This window comes from Trachymyrmex septentrionalis, unplaced genomic scaffold (genome assembly GCF_001594115.1).
Source record: "Trachymyrmex septentrionalis isolate Tsep2-gDNA-1 unplaced genomic scaffold, Tsep1.0 scaffold66, whole genome shotgun sequence".
NCBI lineage: Eukaryota > Metazoa > Arthropoda > Insecta > Hymenoptera > Formicidae > Trachymyrmex > Trachymyrmex septentrionalis.
Genome location: NW_017305843.1, coordinates 1461197 through 1483434, shown reverse-complemented (window position 1 = coordinate 1483434; position 22238 = coordinate 1461197). Strand labels below are relative to the sequence as shown.

Below are 22238 nucleotides of genomic sequence, written 5' to 3'. Positions count from 1 at the left end.
CCTTCTATTGTGGCTACACCTTAAAGTGTTTTTTAAATTCGGATAAATTCTATATATGATGGTATAAGATATACCACTGTATATATTAATATAGGTCTATTTTTTTGTTTCTAATTTTAATATATTTCTGGAATAAACCAAATAAAATCATAAAACAGTATGTGAAATGATATTTGTAAGTCAACAATTTATTGACAATTTCAGATAGCACAATGTTTAAAATTGGAACATAAAACGTCTTCAAGATCTTTTTACGCCATAACTTAAATCTTTAAGACGTTTTATGCTCCAGTTTAGGACATGTATTCAAATTTGTGCTGCCTAGGATATAGGATAGGGATAGAGAAAACGATAAAACAATAAAAAATTATATTTACTTAATTATTGTAATACAAGGGTGGTTCGATAAGTCTGGTAAATCTTTATGAGATGGTGTCACAATTGATTTGATGATATGGCACCTGGAAAGTATTTTGCATAATCTTTAACATACCTTTCAATAATCTTAAGAAATTGAAAAAACTTATTTTGTTTCTAGCCCCTCTATTAATATTATCGTCGTCGCTACAATTTTAATACTATAACAGTCTTAAACAATCCGCTATATTCTTGATTTTACAGCTAACCCACACAATACAAATGACTGTTTGTCGATTATAAGATAAATTTTCTCAAGCTGTTCAAATCGGCTGTTTCTCAACGACAAAAAGGATCACCTCATTTTATCGACAATTATCGCTAAAAAAATTATATATATATATATATAAAATTTTGCACGAAAAAAGAGAAAGATATAATTTTTAATATTATTATTATATATACGATGTATACAGGGTGTTTGGAAAGTAATAATAATATCTTTCGCACAGGGGCAGAAATGGACTAAACTGAGAAGAAAAGTTCTTTACTATTTTACAATTTTCGCAATAGAAAATATTAATTACTAAAAATTGTTGAAAATTGGCTTTCAATGTTTTAATCAAACACTATCAACTTTACAGAAAAAGTGATCAAAAAGTAATTAAGAGATAAGAATTGTTTATTTTCTTCTCATAGAGGTCTAAAAAGAATTTTAGAATCTAAGAATTTTTTATCAACCTTTTAGTACTACATTTTTTTATTTTTACCAATATGAGAAAATATGGTATTAAAAAATTCTGAAAAAATTCGTAGAGAATTTCTCTATCAGAAGAAAATAAACAATTTTTATCTCTTGCAGTTTTTCTGTAAAGTTGATAGTATTTGAGTAAAAAAATTATTGAAGACCAATTTTCGGCAATTTTTAGCAATTAATATCTTATTAACTATTGCAAAAATTGCAAAATGACGACTTTTTCTCTCACAAGTTTAATCCATTCTGTCCCTATGCGAAAGATTTAACATTTATTTTCCAAACACCCTATACAGGAATTTAAAATAATCCCTTTTGTCCTTAAAGGGACATAAATAGTCCCTTTTGTCCTTCAAGAGACATATTTTTGGCTGTATTCTGAGACGATTTTTCCTTTACAAAAATTTTATCCGAAGCTTAATTTTCAAATTATTTACAAGAAGAAATAGTGTATCACGGGTCGCGTAGAAGACGGACAGGAGCGGCTCTCACAGTTTTGCTTTACGCACGGGGCGCGCATTGACATTAGATTTATTTGGAATAGAACAATTGTTAAATACATATACTTTTTTTTGTTAATTTTTTTGCTCCTTAGCAACCCATGTGGACAGTGGAGTGTGTGGATAGTAGTAGCATAGCCGCCCCGAACAAAAAGAAAATAAACATATTTTACCCGCTTGGGGCCTAACCGCCTAAAAGTTGCAGCCTAGACAGTGTTCGCTTGAAATATTTCTAACTCATCAGGACAGTGGAATGTGAGGACAGTCTTTTTAGAGGCCCATGATAAAAACCCATTTGGAATTCGGAATGTGAGGATAGTTTCTAGAGCATGAAAATGTCATAAAAACGTGACCGCAGCGCATGCTCGCATTGCAGTGTTTCATGATTTATGACAGATTTTGTAAGTCTAAATAGTCGTCAACTTTAACGATAAATATCTCGTTTCATGGGACTAGGCATAACATTTAACTGCCAGATTCTTTCGTTTCATGCAAAAACGTGTCGAATGAGCATAATTTCATTGAAATTGAAGATGAGGAGCATCTTCTGGATAATTACCAAAAAAGAGAAAGCATGTTGGAGAGGAGGAGAAAATATAACAGGTATGTATCTAGTACAGAACAAGGGTGATATTTAATTTGTGCGTTTTTATTAACAAATTTTTCAAGCCTGCTGATTGGCTATAGGATGGAGAGATCCGAGGATCTCTCTGTTCTGTACATATTTGTCGTACGACAAAAACGTATAAGTGAAATGACACTCCAAGGTGGTATAAAGCAGTACAAAGCAGTACAGATCAAGCTGACTACAGAGTGCAGTTCGTACAAATAAAATCAAAATGGCGGCGCGCTGCGAGGGTGTTAATTAAATTAATTATTGCTAGTTTTGAGCAATTTAAATTGCTGACATTGCCGAATGATAACACAGTGAAAAGATATTTACGACTAATTAAAGATGACAAAATCGCAAATGAGGTATGTCGTTCTGCATCTTTCATTAACTTGCGATAACAAGATCCAAAATAACACCTGTCAATAAAAGTATTAACATTGCGATCACGGCTGTTATTAATTCATAAATTCGAGAAAGAAAATTACACTATTAGAAACTTACTTAAAATTTTTTCTATTCTTTGTATTTGATAGAACTGAAAATCTCTCAACAAATAAATCTTGAAAGAGGGTTATGTCAACTTTCACCGATTAATTTTACCATTTTTATCATATTTTTAATCTCTGCTGTTATCATATGTTAGAATTTATTGAGAAAAAGAATAGTTAACATTTTATCATCAGGAATTACGATTCTAATCTTCTTGCAAATCGCAGTTTTAATCTTTGTTTCATCAATATTATTATTTCTTTTTCATGTTCTCGTTTAAAAAAAATGGATGATATTCTAAATATAATATACGCAAAGAATATAACAGAAATTACAGAAACATCTTTTATATATTGATTATAATTAGTCAACACCTCTCGTCATTCCTAGCTTAGAATATATACAATTATATATTATACTATTATATATTAACTACTGATTATCGATACAAATTGTTGTGTTTATTTAGGTGATTATCTTTTGTTGACTACACATTAATCTGCTATCAAATTGACACAATGGACAATCTGTCAGACTCATATCGGGGAGAGCTGGATTCCATGACCTCTACAGATTCTCTCCAATTGATCACAGACGAGTTCCATCTGCGACACCTGTCTACACCTGATGTCTCTAACATTGAACTGTCTAAACGCGTGGCTCTGTTGGAATTAGAGAACGAGCGATTGCGTGTCGATTTAGAAAATATACAAATTGATTTAAATGCTCGGATCGCCTCAAATCAAGGTCTCAAGGGTAAGATAACCGAGCTATTCGTGGAGATGCAAACAGTGCTACAGGATAAACAAAAGTTACAAAATGTGTTGACTGATACCAATAATCGTTTGTCTGCCGTGGAGACTTCCGCGAAATGGTACCAGTCGCAAATGCATATCCTGATGGCCAGCAAGAAATGTTTGCAGGTGGAGATAGACACGTATCAGAATATATTGAAACAACGACAGCACGCGATAGAGGATATAAATGCTAGTTACAATAAACTGAGTACTGAATACATGGAACTCGCGCAGCAATATCAGAGGGAAAAGCAAGAAATGCAAAACACAATGAAGGATTTGCAATCGCATATTCGAGCTATCAACACCGTGCAAGATACATTAGATGGAAACTCGACAGGTAGTCCGACAGATATGTCCATGTTGTTGGAGGCAACCGAAGACGAATTGCGAAACACTAAAGCTGAAATGAAGATTCTGGAGCAACGATTGTTGAGCAACGAGATGGCCAAAATGTCGATGGAGAATACACTGAGCAAGCAACGTGTCCTGATTTCGTCCATGGAAGAGAACATGCAAGAGTCCGAAATGGAGAAAAACGAGACTGCTGACTTGTTACGGAAAACGCAATTTGAGATACAGAAGTTGAGATCCGAAAATGAGACGCTACAGACTTCATTATTAGCATCCAAACAGGAGCAAAGTCAAGTGGAGGATGCAATATCTTATCTAAGATTACAGCTGACCAAAATGATAGCGCAATATAAATTGTTGAAATCCAAGAACGCGGAATCCGAAGAGAAATTGAATACCATGCAGGATCTCGTGAACGAAAATAAACGCTTGAAGACTTTATCATACAAAGCGAATAGTGCTCTGCTTAAAAAACTCAGAGAAGAAAAGGCTAAGATGAAGAATTTGGAGCGCAAATTCTACTACAAACAGATGAATGATCAATTTGGCGATGTGGTATTATTAATATATATTTATATCACTCAATAATTGTCCTATTTATTTATCGCATAGGTTATAAAAATACATGCAATATATAAGTATCAAAACTTTACGTTGGCATGGAATGGCTATATACTAAGTTCTCTTCTATTTTACAGAAAAACAGAAAGACAGAACGTTCTTTGCAAGAATATCTGAAACAAGTTTTGTCGAGAAACAAGGTAATTTTTAATATTGCAGTAAATGATATATTCTATACATTTAATTAAAATAATATTGTTATATTTTCAAATTACTTTTTTACAACAAATTATTTTTGTACTTTATAGGATTTGCAAGACCAATTAAAATCAATAACTAGAATAGCTGATGAAAGTATTGATGAAGGATACGGTGACAGCAATAGCATTAATAATTTTTCGAACTCGCTAGACATACCATCGCCATCTCCTATAAATTCAGTATTATTGAACAACGCTGTCAATGTTCTTACGCGAAGTAAAGATTTTGAGACGCCAATACAAAAAGAGCTAAACGTACTTCGATCGAAGATAGAGATAGTTCAAAATCAATGCAACATGTTGAATCAACAAAAAGATCATTCCAGTGTCAACGACATGACTTTTGTTCCAAAAGATTCTACATAGTTTGAGGCTTATTTCTTGTTCGTAAATATGCGAATAGAATACAGTCCTAGTAATTATACATTCATTTTACACGATATATTTATATATATCGTATTTAATTGAATTTAATTTTAGGATTATATATGTGGCAAATAAACTGAATATAGGTATTGCTATGTATTAAACAGTTGTTTAGATAATAGTACCAACGGTATTATTCATTGTAATATGTAAAGGAGGTTGTAAAATGACATTAATATTTATTTGTTATTTTTGGACATATTATATAACTGTTATTTATTATATATATTTATTCTCAATTTTGTATTCGACACTCGGTTTATAATATTGAAATTAATTAAAAAATATGACTAGATAATGGAAGAAATCTATCAACATCATTTTGCAAATAAGTATAAACAGTAATACTTATCATAATCATAAAAACTGTGTACAGTGCCGCGCGCGCAAGTTGTGTATTATATAATATAATGCTTATTATTCTAATATATGAAACATGGCTGTAATACAAATGTCAGTATTACAAAATATAACATGATATTTGTTATTATTGTTAAAGAGAAATTTTTAAGAGATACGTTAATTTCGAAAAGAAACTTCTGCAAAAATGTACGCGACCTGTACGAATATTTTTTTATTAAAAATATAATATGCAGAATAAATCAGAAATGGATGCATCGTCTTACCTATGTACTTATAGCTATAGTAGAACAAATGAAAAGAAGAAAGTCTCAATATTTCTTTGCATTTCACAACATAGCATTTAAAGTTATTGAACTTCCAAACACTTAGAAACTTAAAATTCTACTCGATAGTCTTGTTACTTAAGTTCATTATCAAAATAAACCATAAAAATGTGAATTACATCAATCCCATTTATATACATATAACAATAGATATATAATTACATATATAATATGTATTATAACAGCGTTGAGATATTACCGTAAAATAATTATCTCGACTTTGTATTGTATTATTCTCATATAATTCGGTGCGAATAAACGCACTGAAAATATGTCGACAAAGATTTAAATATATGCATATATGTTATTCGAAGATTTATATATGTTATTTCTCGATGATCTCATCTTTAAATAATAATTTTCTATCTTCCATTCTTTTTATAATGCTAAGCCATGTAAGAAGGACGACTTAATTCGATGTTAATTAAATGACTGGATATTAATGAAATCCTATATATTAATAATATCACACCTTTCTTAATTTTGAATTGCCTGGAATCAATTTTTCTAATAAAAATAATAATATAAAGCTTAAGAAAATACTTCTATTAATAAAGCGATAAAAGAATTTCACTTCTACAGATTTAAAATCAAGAAAAAATCTCAATGAGTGTTAATCATACTACACATTACAAAGAGAAGACATTATATGTAAGTAATAAAAATAGCTACTAATTCACTAGATAATAAAAAAAGAGTTAAGTGGTGTGTGTGTTTAGAGATATACATATTAAATTAAAAACATGTTTAAAAAACATTGACATAATAGGTATACAACAACAGATATAGCCTATATATAATAGATCAACTTAGATTTCATATTAATTCCATGCTGGATAATGATATAGTTATATGTAACAAAAATAAACTAAAGATTTTCAACTAAGAATTTAATTTTATGTTATACATATGTTTTTCTTAATCAAAAGGAATTATGCAATAAACGCATTGCATTATACAGAAGCTCGTATAATTCGGCAAGCTCTTGAGCTTGAGGCATGTCAAGGATTGCTCGCAAACAGTGATATTTATATCTAAAAAAGTGATGTCATAAAAACTAAATAAAAACCATTGCTCTCTAAAATATCACAGACATACGTAAAACACGTAAGAAAGGAGTAAATAGGTACTCCCTATATATATATAAAGTCAATCCCTGTGTGATTTTTCATCTCCTTTTTTCTCTTTTAATAATCCGACATTCTTTGGTATACTTACAAATAGAGAGAAATAGATAGTAACTTAATTATTATATCCATCACACACACACACACACACACACACACACACACGCACGCACGCACGCACGCACGCACGCACGCACGCACGCACGCACGCACGCACGCACGAGGCAATGATATTTTCACACATTTAAAATATATCAAGAATCTTTAAAATTAAATCTGTTCGAATGTTTATTTCCGCAGGATTACGCTATCAGTTTAAAAATAAAAAAATATTTATATTTTAAATGAATAAAGTATAAAATTTTGTAATTAAAAGAAATAAATATCTATTATAAATATTAGATATCTAAGAATGTTTCTGTATTTTGAAAAAAATCTTTATAATTAAATATCGATTGCATGTTTTGGTAATTATATGCTTTAAGGGACACTACGCCGATGACTGACATATGTTGTCAAGGTCATAACTTTGAATGACTTCAAACAGGTTTTAGGTGATGGTCGTCATTCTTCATTAAAAAGATATTAACAAAAAAAGTTTAAGAAATATAACAGCATATTTCTGCTACATATAATATTAATCCTAGCTAGACACACGCGCGCGCGCGCGCGCGCGCACACACACACACACACACACATACTCGGGACCCCATCTATATTTATTATCGTAACTTCCGTAAAAATGGACATATTTCAATTAATTTTTTTTCAATCGATGGAAAATTGATTAAGAAATAAGTCTATAATATGTAAAAGTTGATAGAATTAAGGGGCTTCGAGATATATAGGTTCAAAGAAAAAGAAAAGTTCAGAAACATGAAACAAATCTCGATTTAGTAAATTGCTGGGGTCTCAGTGTGTATAACTAGGATTAAAAACTATTCCTTTAAAGCACATAACTACTCATGTTTTTTGCTTCTACTGTTTAGAAAATAAATCTCAAATAAAATACAACAAAAACTTTTCAATGTTATAAAGTTCAATAGATGCATTTTTAATATTTAAGAAAAGTCGTCGTTTATGATTAATGTACCACATATTTATACTTGACATATGCAAAAATGAAATATATTTCAATTGATGCGAAAGAGTATAATTCTTAAAATAATATAATTTTTAAAATAATATAATTTGTCTTAGTTTTTTTCGAGTATTCTTTTCATAGTGACATTACAATAACTGAAATAGTTTATGTATTATATTTGATCTCAGGATCTGCGCTTTATTAATTAATTTTGTTTCTTTTTTTCAATTTTAATTGTAACAAATTTTCTATGAATATGATTTCTTTTTTATTCGGAAAATTTAATGGAAAGCTATTTAATTTTTTTCATTGTAAAAAATAAAATAGCTGGCGAATTAAATTTTCCAAAGCAGATTAACGTTTAATTGAAATAAAAATGATAAAAATTTTAGGGCAAATTTTGAAAAATCTAAATTACTCGAATTTTCATGCGTCCAAAATTTCCTTACTCTTTAGCCTATTACCCTTTTGTAAGTATCACATTCATGTGGAAGAGTTTACGCACAAGGTTGCTAATAATTTCTTTTTTGTCGATATAATATTTAATATATGTATACTATATATATGTATGTGTATATATACACATATATAGAATAAGGGAGTATCTACAATAGACGATGCCTTCGTCTCCTTAAACTTAAAGTTCAGTTTTACGCAAAAAAATATAAATTGAATTATAATATATATAGTACAGTGAGAATGCAAGGAACTTTGCGAAAGAGGAATATAACTTAAATAACAGACTTAATTCTTAACTGTATTTAATACGAAACATGTTCTGCTCTCAAATTTGAGATGCGATGAATGTATTTCGCTTCTTTTTTTTATCACAATTGTCTATGCTTATCGATCACAAGCATTTCGATAATAAATTCGAATTGCGAGTGACGTAAAAAGACATATCTAAAAATTCACGTTATTTTAAAATGTATCAATTTGCAAAACGTCTGCAGGAAATTGTCATATATGCCATATACTTTCTTCATGAATGATTGTTAAATGACACAATTCATATACAGCGTGTTCTAAAGGTCGCTCTGATGTAAATATCTTTTAAAGATATCTTCCGAGATGCAAATACGATTAGAAATTTTTCAAAATTATTAATTGCTTCTTTTAAGGATCGACAGGAATAGCGAGCCAATTAATTTATACTTCATTGCGATGTAGATGTATGTATACTATATGCACTCTATCAAGATTCGGAAGTAATTAGTTACTACAAGTAACTCCGTTACAATTACAGTTACTTTTTTTAAATAATTTGAACTTAATTTCGTTCCTCTTTACCAGTTGTATATAACTGTAGTTCTTTTTCTACCTCAAGTTCTGAATTGGTGTACACTGACAATAATGTTCAAGTGAGACAGGTATAGTTTATTTCACTCTTATTGCACTAGTTCAGAATCAAAATTAGTTCACAATTCTTCGAAAAGAACAGACTTTGGCTGCTTGGCTTCTAATATTCACTGTCAGAATTTCTACTGTTGGAAATCTATAGTACACGTAACGTCTGCTATAGAATTTCAGTGCTGGTAATGAATATTGGAACGCAGCCCATGTAACTTAATTTAGTTACATTTCTTTTAATAATTAGTAACTAATTTGAGTTACTTTTACAGTTATTGGTTAAAATCTGAATAGTTGCACAACTTCTGCTACTGGTACGCGGACGAAAGCTGCGTTCAGAAGGCAAATAATATGTTTAAAAATAAGTTTCATTACTTCTTTTACTGGCAATACATTTATTTTTTAAAGCACTGAAAGCTACTGTTTTAATCGCTGACATAAGCAATAGGCAAAATGATTAATCACACAGTGAAACTTTTTTTTACTTTTGTTTTACGAAGCTGCAAAGCTTACAGAGCAGAATTTTGCAATTTCGCTTTTAAAAGTATTATAATAAATAAAATAATCTGTTTCTTACTCGTTGTGCAGATACATATCTTAATGCTATTTTATTTCCTAGAAATAATATTGCGTCATGAGATCTTTTCAGCTTCTTTTTTTATGAAGTTACGAAGTCGCGTAGAGTCGAATTTTGGTTTTTAAAACATTATAATAAATAAAATTATCTGCATTATAGTGCAGATCGAGTGAAATATTAACCCTAGCTATACACACTGGAGTCCCAGAAATCCCAGTGCAATTTGCGAAATCGAGATTTTTTCGTGTTTCTAAATAAAATTCTAAATAAAATTATAATTATCTTTTGTTTTTCTTGGAACTTATATATTTCGAAGCTCCTTAATTCTATCGATTTTCACACATTATGGACATGTTTCTTAATCATTTTTAAAGAAAAAATTAAATGAAATATGTCGATTTTTACTGAAGATACGGTAATAAATATGAGTGGGGTCCCAGGTGTGTATATCAAGGATAGAAAAAAAGTATATATAGTTAGGGTTAAAATAAATTTTTATTTTATCCCTTTTTCCAATAAAAATCCTCTGTACGAGCTTTCAGACGACTTTTGTGATTATGAATATCGCAATTACATTGCGATTTTCTCGGTATTTTAGTTGTAATTTCAACATAAAGAAAGTCCCTTCCTTAATAATTTTTTTTGTCGACCCTTAAAAGTTTGCATACATACATACACACACACACACACACACACACGCGCGTGTATACAGATTGTTATTAATAATTTTCCAATCATGATAATCTATGTATAGTTTAATCAAATGTTAATATTTTTTCTTAAGAAAATAAATCTTGACATAAAAATTCAATCTTGATTAACGTAATAAGGAACTTTTCTAATTAATATAATTTTAATAAAGCGACACTTGGAACACTCTATATACATATACATTTTGACAATTGTAATTAAACATTCTAAAGAATGTTAAATAGGAGTTGAAATTGGTGTAATTTCGTTAAGTTTGATTCAATCAAAACTCACCGAAATTATACTAATTAGAATATACAATATCGCACGCTAAATAAATAGTGTCTGTTAATTTTGATTATTTCAATTTTATACTAACGTATAAAATATCTTTGTTTTCATAGAAAGAGGGGATTTTTGATTGCTTAAATTTTTCTCGTCATAATTTCTATTGCACGAGAAACCAAGAATTGAACTATTCGTATTGTTACATTGTTCAATGTTATCGTCTGATTTTGTATCCTTAAGAAATTGAGAAATCCAATGAACTTTTATACAGATCGTATTGTAGCGAGTAATAAATATTTTAGTTGCAAATTGTTTGACAAATTTACAATATTATTTATATTTTTTTAAACAAAAGTTCCAAAAAATATAAAATTATGTCAGCAATTTATAAGTGAATTTATGTTCGCAAAATTTATTTTCTGTGCACAGAACCGTTTTTATAACTTCAATATCAATGTTTTAATATTATCTTCGCTTCGACTTTTCTTTCTATCATTCAAGATAATTTATCGATACTTCTGGAAATTTGTATCATAAAAATTCTAAATCTGTCAAAGAAAATTTGTTTCTAAAATATTTGCTTGCTAGATCTGAAACTTCTTATGTAAAAATGACTACATCTCGTAAGCATTCTCATTCAGCATTACATGTGATTATTTTAAAGTTCGTTTTCTTAAATACGAAAAATAAGTGTATTCAGATACACAATCACTCACTGAGCGCTCAGTGAGCTCTTGTACCTATTTGGTTTATATTTTTAGATTTAATGGAATATGGCAATCAGATGCAAAAATTCAGAGCACTCAGTGAGCGATTACGCTTCTGGATGCACTGTATCTCGTTAGTTACAGAAGATTAAGATAATCCATATGTAATGTCTATGTGCAGTGAGAAACGTCCATGTGCATGCATAATTAGCAAAGATAACAAAATCAAAAAAAGATAATCATCGAATGAATCTACGACCTTTCCGTACTCGCGGCAGTGGATACGAAGATAATTATATATTACGTGAATCATTGGTTCTCTTTATCTTTCAAAGATGTATCGTTTTAAAATTTATGTAAATATATGCATGTGCATATGTGTAAAATTTTTATTTGTATATATTTTATATGAAAATATTTGCTAACATGTTAAACTATTTTAAGAATAAGTATATATATTTTTTCTTTTATTTAGTAATTCTAGATCTGATGCAATTATAATAAAAGAATAGATATATTAAATGTAAATTAATTTTTTACATACGTTATGCGTTTATTTATTCGTATGTTTTTTACTTTAATTTTTGTATTATTATATAATCTTCTATTATTATATATTCTTTAGTAAGATATATTTTTAGATAATTTAGATATATCTTTAAGACTAAAATAAATAGCTATTTTTGAAAGCAATAGTATTAAAACAAAATAATTTAGTTTTTATTATGCTTAGAAATTACTAAAAGTTTTTCTTCAATAAAAAAAACAGCTGATTTTATTTTATTAAAAATTTTAATACTATTTCTATTTTTAATATATAATAAAAGAATTTAATATATAATAAATAAAAAGCTTCAAAATTAATTTAAATACAAGGTTCAAATCTTTCAACTTATTATAATAATGCACTACGTGTAAATAAAAATGTATAATTTTCCTTTTTTTATAAATAAATTTTTCAAATATCGCGAAAAAATCTATTTTTGCAATTTTTGCCAATTTCTTTAAAATATGGAACATGGTTCATGTATATTTTGTGAAAGACAAAGAGAACCAATGGATTAAATGTCACGAAATTTCGCAATAATTAAATAGTAAAGATAAAGGAACTAAAACGAAACGATATCAGCTACTTTGTACGATTACGAATTGTTCGAAGAAAGAGCACCATGGCTTCGATCTACGTAGACAGTCCAGACAGGAAATCGCGACATATCTCACCGCCATTGTAATGACGATGGGAATCTTGTTGTCGAACAACGACACCTATAAGTTTATTATCGTAATGAGACTATTCGAGGACAAACAGTCACCATATATTACACTGACGATTATGCTACTAATGCTAAATAGAATATTGTATACACTTAGCGAAAGAGTGAAGAGGAGACCAGACCAGACTTGGGCGACAAACTTATCACCAGCCCATTGTCATCTGGGAGTAGATTCCGTCTGCCTGACTTTGTCAAAGTGGCGTCGGTAATGAGCTCGACCGCGACCCCGGTGCCGATGGCCGTGATTGTGCTGCATCTGACGTGATTGATATTGTGAATGATGATGGTTCTGCGACTGGTGCGTCGACTGCTTAGAGTGCTGCTATGACAAAAATCGAAAACGCTCATTTCAGTTAGTTGAAGATTCAATGCAAAATTAGAATTAAATAATAAGAAATATAACTATTACCAGATTAAGTATGATTGTTGATAATTATTTCTAACAGAAACTTTGTTAATTATATTTAAAATTAATCTATTTTTTAAAGCTTGGATAGAAAAATATCCTGTGTCATTCTATTAAATGTAAAATTGTGTACTATATTATAATGATTATTTAATTTGATTGACGTACAATTTGAATTAAACATCAAATTTAATTATAATACTGCAGATATTTTAGAATTCTTGGAAAAAAAATAAGATTCAGCATTAAAAAAAAATATTAATAATTAAAGGAATATTAGAATAATAGATCATTATTGCAACATTCAATCATTTTCCATTATTTTTCAAGATTTTAACAGAATTTATTATAAGTTTTATATATTCTGTTAAAATGATAAATTGTACAATGCATTACCATATATCGCAATCATTAAGATGACTGATTACTTACCACTTGTGTAACCGATTGCATGGTAGTGGTATTCGAATATGTATTCAAACTTGTACCAGGTGGACTGACCTCTTCTGCAGCAGCGGCAGGATCGTCCTCCGTCCTCACTAACATCTTCACGCCTTCAGCTTCTAAATCGATTATACCACCCCGCTGTTGCTGCCGTAGATATAGAGCAGCCATGTGCTTTTGCAATTCCCTCAATTCAGCGGTGACAGAGAAATCGGTGGCAGCCTCAACGTCAATTGGTGGCGGCGCTGACCACAGACTCTCAACGTCGCAATTGATCGATTCCCGGCAAACGGGACATATAGCCTAACAAAATGAACATTAATGAATAAATATAAATATAGATACAGAATGAAAGATGAACATTAGCAAACGTTACAATAACGTTGAAAAGAAATGTATAAGTACTTTTTAGTAATATTTTGTTATTTGTAACGGAAACGTACTTGGAACTTATTTGTAGTATCCTGTTGCCATTGCGGTAATTTCTCTTGCTCTTCCCTGTAATATCTCTCGGCAGCGGCGACATGTGCCGCCAAACAGTGCGAATGAAAATAATGATAGCATTCCGTTTTCGTAAATTCATCTCCTTCTCGAAAACCGTACAAGCATACGGCGCACTGATCGGTGGGAAGATTGCTTCTTGTCAGATGTTCTCGTATTAACTGGATTATTACGATTATCATTATGTATATATTATCATTTCATGAATTAAAATTATTATAATTATCATTATTATATATTACTACTACTATTATATTAATTAAAATTGCTATTATTTTTATCGTGTACTTATCATTATATTTAATATTTTTTGAAATAATTATTATCTGTCTATAAATGATAATTTTTGCTTTAATTTTTATATAAAAATTGAAACAAAGAACTATATCAGTCCATAAATTAATGCCTTTTGGAGCCAAACACAAGGATGTCGTGTAATAAGATTTATTAGTTCTAATGTCTTATACATACGTTTCGATTTAGCTTCGGATCCTTTTCAATTTGGAACTAATAAATCTTATTACGCATCGACATCCTGTGTTTGGCTCCAAAAGGCAACTTATAAACTGATTCTCTGAGCCTAAAGAACTATATATTTGTGTGCTTATATTTTATTCTAAAAAGAGATGAACATATTTTTTACTATATCATGTTTTTATTTAATTGTAAAAATAAGTTTTTAAAAAAAATTATCAATATAAATTGTAAATTATGAACTGAGTAAGATACAAATTAATCAAAGATCTAATATAATTTATTGTGAATTAAATTACTATTAATTATTATATATAATTGATTACTGAATTTTAATAGTATAAATAGTTTTAAATATCTTTTATGCAATTGTAGCTTAATTACAAAATTTTGTAACTAACAAGATTAATGATTCTCTATACATATATGTCTCTACGTATCTATTTAATTTTGGTAAATTTTTTCTAGGAAGTACATATCTACATCCGATAAATATTAACATTGCAATTATTTTGTCAATATTTTAATTCTAAGATATATATATATATATATATATATATATATATAACTTATATATTTTTTATGTTCTTACAATTTGAATATAGAAATAAAAATTGTATTGATATATAAAAAAATATGAGTATGAACTTATTGTAGTATGAGATAATAATTCATTTCGTAACAAATAAATTAATACATGTATAATATAAAAATATAAATTATGAAAATTATCGAAATATAAGAATAAATCTATTGTCATTTTTTTGCAAAGTGATTGTAAGAAGTGAAAAATTATTTAAAAAAAAAACTGATAGAATAATTTCTTACCTCGATTAATTCAAACATGACTGGCTGACCTATGAAATCCTTACATTTGGCTTCAGCATCGGATTGCATCAACTTTACCGTATCCTCGTCCAATCCTCTTGGATTTCTTAAATTGATAGTCGGCGAAATGTCGGGATAACCCGAAGGTAATCGTACAATCAGTGTGACACAAACATATTGCGATTGTGAATCCTCACCGGTTGATGGAACTAGTACCGTTTCTATATATTCTGGCTCTCCTCTAGATAATTAATTAAGAATATATCAAAAAAGAATATAATTATAATTATCTAACTAAATTAAATTATAATTATCTAGCTAACAATGTATAAATTAATTTTAGTTGTTAATATTATTCATCATATATCAATTTAATAATCAGGATTTGAATGAAGAAATATAAATTAATATAAATTCTCTGCAAAAAAAAAAGTATATATGGCAAGCTACAAAGTTGATTTAGATATTTAATAAGAAAAGAAATGCAACTTTATTTATGTTTACTTACTGTTAAATATTATTAATATTATTAGCAGTCTAGCATTGTATTTCGGAAAATACCATATATGCCAAAAATATTAATTATAAATTTTTGTTTTGTATTTTTAGTATTACTAAATCTTTAATTATGGTATAGTATTATTAAATCTTTATTTATTTATCAGCTATTAAATAAATAAATATTAATATTTAATAAAATACTTGCTAAAAAATTTTTATTTTTTAACTCATCATAGGAATTTAAATGCATAATGAAAATATATTATGCTTTTACTTAAATGCATAGATTTGCTGTCATAATATTTATGATTAGACACTTAAATTTTTACATTTTTTAAATCTTAATTGTAGTTGCCTGAACGTGTCAGAATGTTTGTTTGTCAGAATTATAAAGCTTTAAGAACATTTCTATAGAGCTGCTATTTATAACACCACTCTGTACAGTGAGATCAATTAAGATAATACAATTTTTTCTCTCGCAGTTTCAAAAAATTTTCATGAAAAATAACTGTCACTTCAGACTCTGATTAGAGGACTTCTAATTACATCTAATTATTTTAATCTCATTATGGATTTACATCCCTTTCCAATACTTTTCAATATGTATAAAACATTCAGAATTCACATTCATGGAATACAATTCTCTGGGCCAAAAGAATTAACTTTTCCTCTGGCAAAAATGTATCAAAATATTTTTTTTCCCTTACTGTTTGATATAGAAAATAATATTATGTTATTAGAGAATCATAATATTCCATGTAGATAAATTCTCAGATATTCTATGTATATATAATACCTATCATTTTCCTTAATGGTAAGCTCATAATCCAATAGGATTGCTTTCAGTGCCTCAATCTCATCAGTCACTCTGCAAACATCATAAACATTAAAATAATAATATTTAAATATAGCCTAATTTAAAATTAAATCTATTTTAAATAATCAAAATTATTGATTAAATAAATCTATTACAAGATGTATAAAGATGTGATAAAGCACTATGCCACTTTAGATATAAAGGCACATCCATTTAATAATTTGCATCTTTATTTAGATCAATAAAAGATTGACAGATATTTCTACCTTCCTTTTTCTCATACACAACACGGAAATATAATGTTCTGTAATATCATTTAAATAAAGTAAATGTTACGAAAATAATTAACAAAAGGATAGTAATAAAAATAAAATAATTATGTTAATGATAAGTCTATGCATCATATTGACAAAGCGAAACATACGAACAAAATCGTTAGAAGATACATATTAAATACAGATTAAAAAATGAATCGATAAAACGTAATCGGAAAATATCTTTCAAGACGACCGAAGTGACTTTACTCAATCGAAGTAACGTCGCGAATTCCGAGAGGGATAGATGTCAGATCGGCTCACGTTAATTATCGATGAGTATTGACGATAGTTACCGTTCATCCACTATCGCGTCCGACATTGTTTCTTATTCGAATGAACGTCGCCCAAAAGCTGTATTTCTTTAGCTGTGAAAGGTGATTTCTGTCGCGAATAAACGCCACTTGCTCTCACAAACTAACAACAACGTACAAACTGTACGACACAATCGCAGTGAGAGCGTTGAATACGCTATACGATACGCGTCGATACTGGGTGCATCCAGAAGTACGACCGCTCACTGAGCGCTCAGTGAGCTCTTATATCTGTTTGGTCTATATTTTTCGATCTAATGGAATATGCCAATCAGATGCAAGAGCTCACTCAGCGCTCAGTGAGCGATCGTGTTTCTGGGCCTCTATTCTTGAAAAATATCGCATACAAAAAATTTAAAAAATACTATAGTATACGTTACATATATTACAGCATTTTCCTAATTTTTCATATGCGATACTTTTTGAGAATAGAGGCCCTGGATGCACCCATTGAAATCTTTCTGCTAGCACAGCCGCGTACAAGCGGATCTGATTGGCACCATTGGCTTGCCTGTTCGCCAATCACTGTTCACCAACTATGAGCAGCAGTAGACCGTTCATTAGTTCAGCGCCGCGCTTGTCCGATGATTTGAAAATTGGCCTGATGTCTGATCAGAGTGCTTCGCTATGACTAGAGCTACATTCCAAACTTCCTTTCCGAGAAAAATTTTATTCGAAACATATAGTACACGGGTTACACGACAATTTTCACAAAAAAAGAGGAGGAGGGTTTTTGTAGTAACAAAACCCTTGAGGCATAGTTTTATTTTCAATGGATTGGTAACATTACCTTCTCTTTTTTTATAAAAATTGTCGTGTAACCCGTGTACTACATATTTCGAAGAAAATTTTCCTCAGAGAGGAAGTTTTGGAACAGCCTTGAGAGCCTTATAGGAAGAGAGTGACAAATTGCATCACGTAAATGCCCACGTTCAATCAGAACAAAGTCACGTGACTAGTTTTCTCCAATCTCTTCTATGCCTATGGAGCTTTGACGCCCATGTCCAATCAGAGAAGACGTGATGCAATTTGTCACTCTCTCTCCCTATAAAGCTCTCTACCTACAACAGTCAAAATTTCGGAAAACACAAATTCGGAAAAATCATCCATCAGCGGACCAATCAGCATCATTTATATTTAGCACGTTATACAAACGAATGATTGGTCATATGATTTTTTTGATTAATTGACTACTTTTCCGAGATTCAGTTTTTCGAAATTCCAAGTCGGAGGCCAGTATTCATAGTCAAGTCTTATTTCAAGACCGTCTTAAGTAATATCTTGAGATGCTAATACGACTCTCTGATTGGTTCATGACATCTTTAAACTATATTTAAAAGAATCTTAAATATAAGCTCCGACTATGAATACCAGTCTAAAAACTAAAAATCTCCGTAACACATAGCATTAAAGGTTTTTATTTCTGCATTATAATAAAATTCTTTTTTTCTTTCTGATTGGTCAACGTATTTGCAGCGTGAATCGTATCCCAGATTGATATAGAAATAGTTCTAAAGTATTAAATTTTAATTTTTAATTGAAAAGAATAGACCTTTTTTAAATCTGTTAGATTAATTAAAAATTTGAATTTCTAATAAATTTTAAAATTCTATAATATATCAGGTGTACAAGTATGAAATGCGGATTTGAGAAAACAGATGGCGCATCAATGCAGTGTGTGGTATAAAGATTTGACTGTTATGCCATTTTGAAGCTATCAACAAGTGTCAGACGCGCACGAGTGATAAATTGAAAAAGTGTTTGCATAGTGTTGTATTGCTGTGTTCGATATGTCGAAATTTATACCAAACAAACAGCATTCGCGGACAGCATTAATTTTGTGTTTTCATTTGAAGAAAACTGCTGCTGAATCATACCGATTACTTCGAGAAGCTTATGGTGAACATGCTCCATCGCAAGATACGTGTGAACGATGGTTTCGGCGTTTTAAAAGTGGTGACTTCGATGTTGCAGACAAGGAACACGGAAAACCGCCAAAAAGGTACGAAGATGTGGAATTGCAAGCATTGTTGGACGAAGATGATTCACAAACACAAAAACAACTCGCAGAGCAATTGAGCGTTAGTCAACAAGCTGTTTCCAATCGCCTACGAGAGATGGGAAAGATTCAGAAGACCGGAAGATGGGTACCGCATGAGTTGGACGGCAGGCAGATGGAGAGGCGCAAAAATATATGTGAAATTTTGCTTGCACGACATAAAAGGAAGTCGTTTTTGCATCGTATCGTTAGTGGGGATGAAAAGTGGATTTATTTTGAGAATCCCAAGCGCAAAAAATCACGGGTAGACCCAGACGCACCATCCACATCGACCGCAAGACCGAATCGCTTCGGCAGAAAGACGATGCTCTGTGTTTGGTGGGACCAGAAAGGTGTGGTCTATTATGAACTGTTAAAACCTGGTGAAACGGTTGATGCTGGACGCTACCAACAACAATTGATCGATTTGAACCGTTCGCTGCTTGAAAAAAGACCAGAATACCAAAAGAGACAACACAAAATCATTTTTCTTCATAACAATGCTCCATCACATACGGCAAAACCGGTTCGCGACATGTTGGAAGCACTCAGCTGGGAAGTTCTACCCCATGCGGCTTACTCACCAGACTTGGCTCCTTCCGATTACCACTTGTTTGCATCGATGGATCACGCACTTGCTGAGCAGCGCTTTGGTTCGTATGAAGATATGAAAAAATGGCTCGATGAATGGTTCGCGGCAATGGGGGAAGATTTTTACTGGCGTGGTATCCACAAATTGCCCGAAAGATGGGAAAAATGTGTAACTAGCAATGGAGCATACTTTGAATAAAGCTCTTTTTATCATTCTTCTGAATTTAACATGTTTTTTTTTTAAACAATCCGCATTTTATACTTGTACACCTAGTATAAAAATTTAAGAAACTACACTTATTAAATATTAATAGTCATAATCAATAGATAAAATTTGAAATAGTTCCTTTTACGTTAAATAACATTTTGTTACATTTAACTTACTTTTTAAGTGCGTCAAAATGTATTATTTTAATTCAAAACCATGTAATTAAAAAAATGACATCGATTTACGATCCAAATAATAAAATCAAATTTGTCATATTATTTTTAAACGCAATTTAGAATAATTCGTATTTTTTTCATAATTTTGTTATCGTTTTGAAAAATATGTATAAAATATTCTTAAATATTATAATGTGATAATAAAATTATGATAATAAATATTTATGTCGCAATAACATTTTTTCTCTTTCCACACATGTGGCCCATATACCACTGACCAACGTATATACGATTGTTTACTCTGTCCACAAGAATACCTTTGCCATGTCGAAGACCATCCACAAAGTCGCCTTCATACCAACAATTATTATTCCATTTTAGGAGGCCTTTTCCCTGAATTTTATTTTGTTCGAATTGGCCCTGTATAATTCTTTAAATTTATTCTTGCTAAAATTACTAATAGTTTTTCAAATAATTAACATCAAATAAAGAATATATTTTATTAGATGTTCATTAGCAAAAATTATTAAATTGCTTGTCAATTTAATTATGATTCAAATATATTTATCGATACCTTATATTGAACGCCATTATGCCATGTATAGGTTCCTTCACCTTCCATCATTTTTTTGCTAATACGACCGCAATAAGAATTATTGTTGTAAAACTTTATGTCTGCAAATTCATCCGGCAATGAAAGCTTCCATGATGGAACGGTTATTATTTTATTCTTTTCCTCTTGTTCTTCTATGAACGAATCATCATTTTTATTGTAATCATCGATTTCTTCATTTCTCTCTATAGTTTCAGCATCGTCTTGACTAAATCTTTTCACAAACCATTCTTTTCGCAAAAAATATCCGTCCCATCTATATTGACCAAACTGAATTAATAATGTAATAATAGTTTTTAGTTGTATTATATTACATCATATAAAATATACTTGGTTACAAAAGCTGGAAGTATGCTGTTGTATAATGAATAGATAAACTCTTGTTTAGTCGTATATTTACGGCGTTTTTCAGCCAATATATCTTCGAATGGTAATTCGTCGTTCGTAGTTTTTTCGGTTTCTATCGAGGCTGTATCTTCTTCAAATAAATCCTTTTCTTTATGTTCTTTATCGTTTTCCGTTTCATCAGGAAGAATTAAAGATTCTGTTTTTTTTCTACACTTACGTAAAATTTCTTCCTGCAATGATTTCATATCTAATTCTTTTATCATATGTTCCATGTTATTATTTATATATACAATTCATGATAATATGTATTTGTTACATATGAGAATCATGGATGAATCGTGAATATAATCTTATTACTTTTTGCATCACAAATAATACTATATTCACGTGATATAAAATGACGTAATAAAAAGTAGGTTGTTGAATTAGTATGTTATTTTTGTAGATATTTAATGAAGAAGTTATAAGTACTGACTGATAAATCTTTTTCTACATTTAATTTATGAAGAGAAAGTATATACGTCTATACATATAAAATACAAAATGCTGAAAAAGGATAAAATAACCGTAAGATTATATTAATTTATATATATGTGTTTTAGATATAAATTATATGTTTTTTAAATATAAAACATAATATTTAAAATATATTTATTATCATATAATTTAATTGCACCACATATATTTTTACAAATATTTAATTTGTAAATAATTGATTGAAGAAATACGCATTTTATTATTATAAAAACATAATGTATGGAAATAATAAGA

At 29.8% G+C, this 22238-nt stretch overlaps 4 protein-coding genes across 6 annotated transcripts in view; 2 read left to right on the top strand and 2 right to left on the bottom strand.

The window, feature by feature from the left end:
- Nucleotides 1-1765: 1765 nt before the first annotated feature.
- Nucleotides 1766-5174, top strand: LOC108753203 (early endosome antigen 1). 2 transcript variants are annotated; one of them, XM_018494593.1, is made up of 6 exons: nt 1766-2012; nt 2088-2214; nt 2379-2586; nt 3183-4419; nt 4563-4625; nt 4734-5174. In XM_018494593.1, exons 4-6 carry the CDS (start codon nt 3232-3234, stop codon nt 5049-5051), a joined length of 1569 nt encoding a protein of 522 aa, XP_018350095.1. In that variant the 5' UTR covers nt 1766-2012; nt 2088-2214; nt 2379-2586; nt 3183-3231; the 3' UTR covers nt 5052-5174. The 2 variants fall into 2 exon arrangements, with proteins under 2 accessions (XP_018350095.1, XP_018350096.1); XM_018494594.1 differs by lacking the exons at nt 1766-2012; nt 2088-2214 and having other exon boundaries at nt 2282-2586.
- Nucleotides 5175-13051: 7877 nt separating this feature from the next.
- On the bottom strand, nt 13052-17805 carry LOC108753155 (E3 ubiquitin-protein ligase RNF25). 2 transcript variants are annotated; one of them, XM_018494505.1, is made up of 6 exons: nt 17476-17805; nt 16845-16916; nt 15548-15788; nt 14188-14406; nt 13733-14047; nt 13052-13216 (listed from the first exon to the last, which is right to left on the bottom strand). In XM_018494505.1, the coding sequence occupies exons 1-6, from the start codon at nt 17499-17501 to the stop codon at nt 13052-13054; spliced, it is 1038 nt and encodes a 345-aa protein (XP_018350007.1). In that variant the 5' UTR covers nt 17502-17805. The 2 variants fall into 2 exon arrangements, with proteins under 2 accessions (XP_018350007.1, XP_018350008.1); XM_018494506.1 differs by having other exon boundaries at nt 13052-13213.
- Nucleotides 17806-18440: 635 nt separating this feature from the next.
- LOC108753130 (phosphatidylinositol 4-phosphate 5-kinase 3-like) lies at nt 18441-21784 on the bottom strand. Its single transcript, XM_018494470.1, has 4 exons — nt 21450-21784; nt 21081-21375; nt 20744-20926; nt 18441-18554 (listed from the first exon to the last, which is right to left on the bottom strand). The coding sequence occupies exons 1-4, from the start codon at nt 21737-21739 to the stop codon at nt 18441-18443; spliced, it is 882 nt and encodes a 293-aa protein (XP_018349972.1). The 5' UTR covers nt 21740-21784.
- An 80-nt stretch (nt 21785-21864) lies between these two features.
- The window catches only part of LOC108753129, a 2800-nt gene continuing 2426 nt past the window's right edge, over nt 21865-22238 (top strand). The window contains exons 1-2 of the mRNA XM_018494469.1: nt 21865-21869; nt 22028-22034. Of these exons, the coding sequence (XP_018349971.1) occupies nt 21865-21869; nt 22028-22034 (12 nt within the window). The remainder of the gene's footprint in view (nt 21870-22027; nt 22035-22238) is intronic.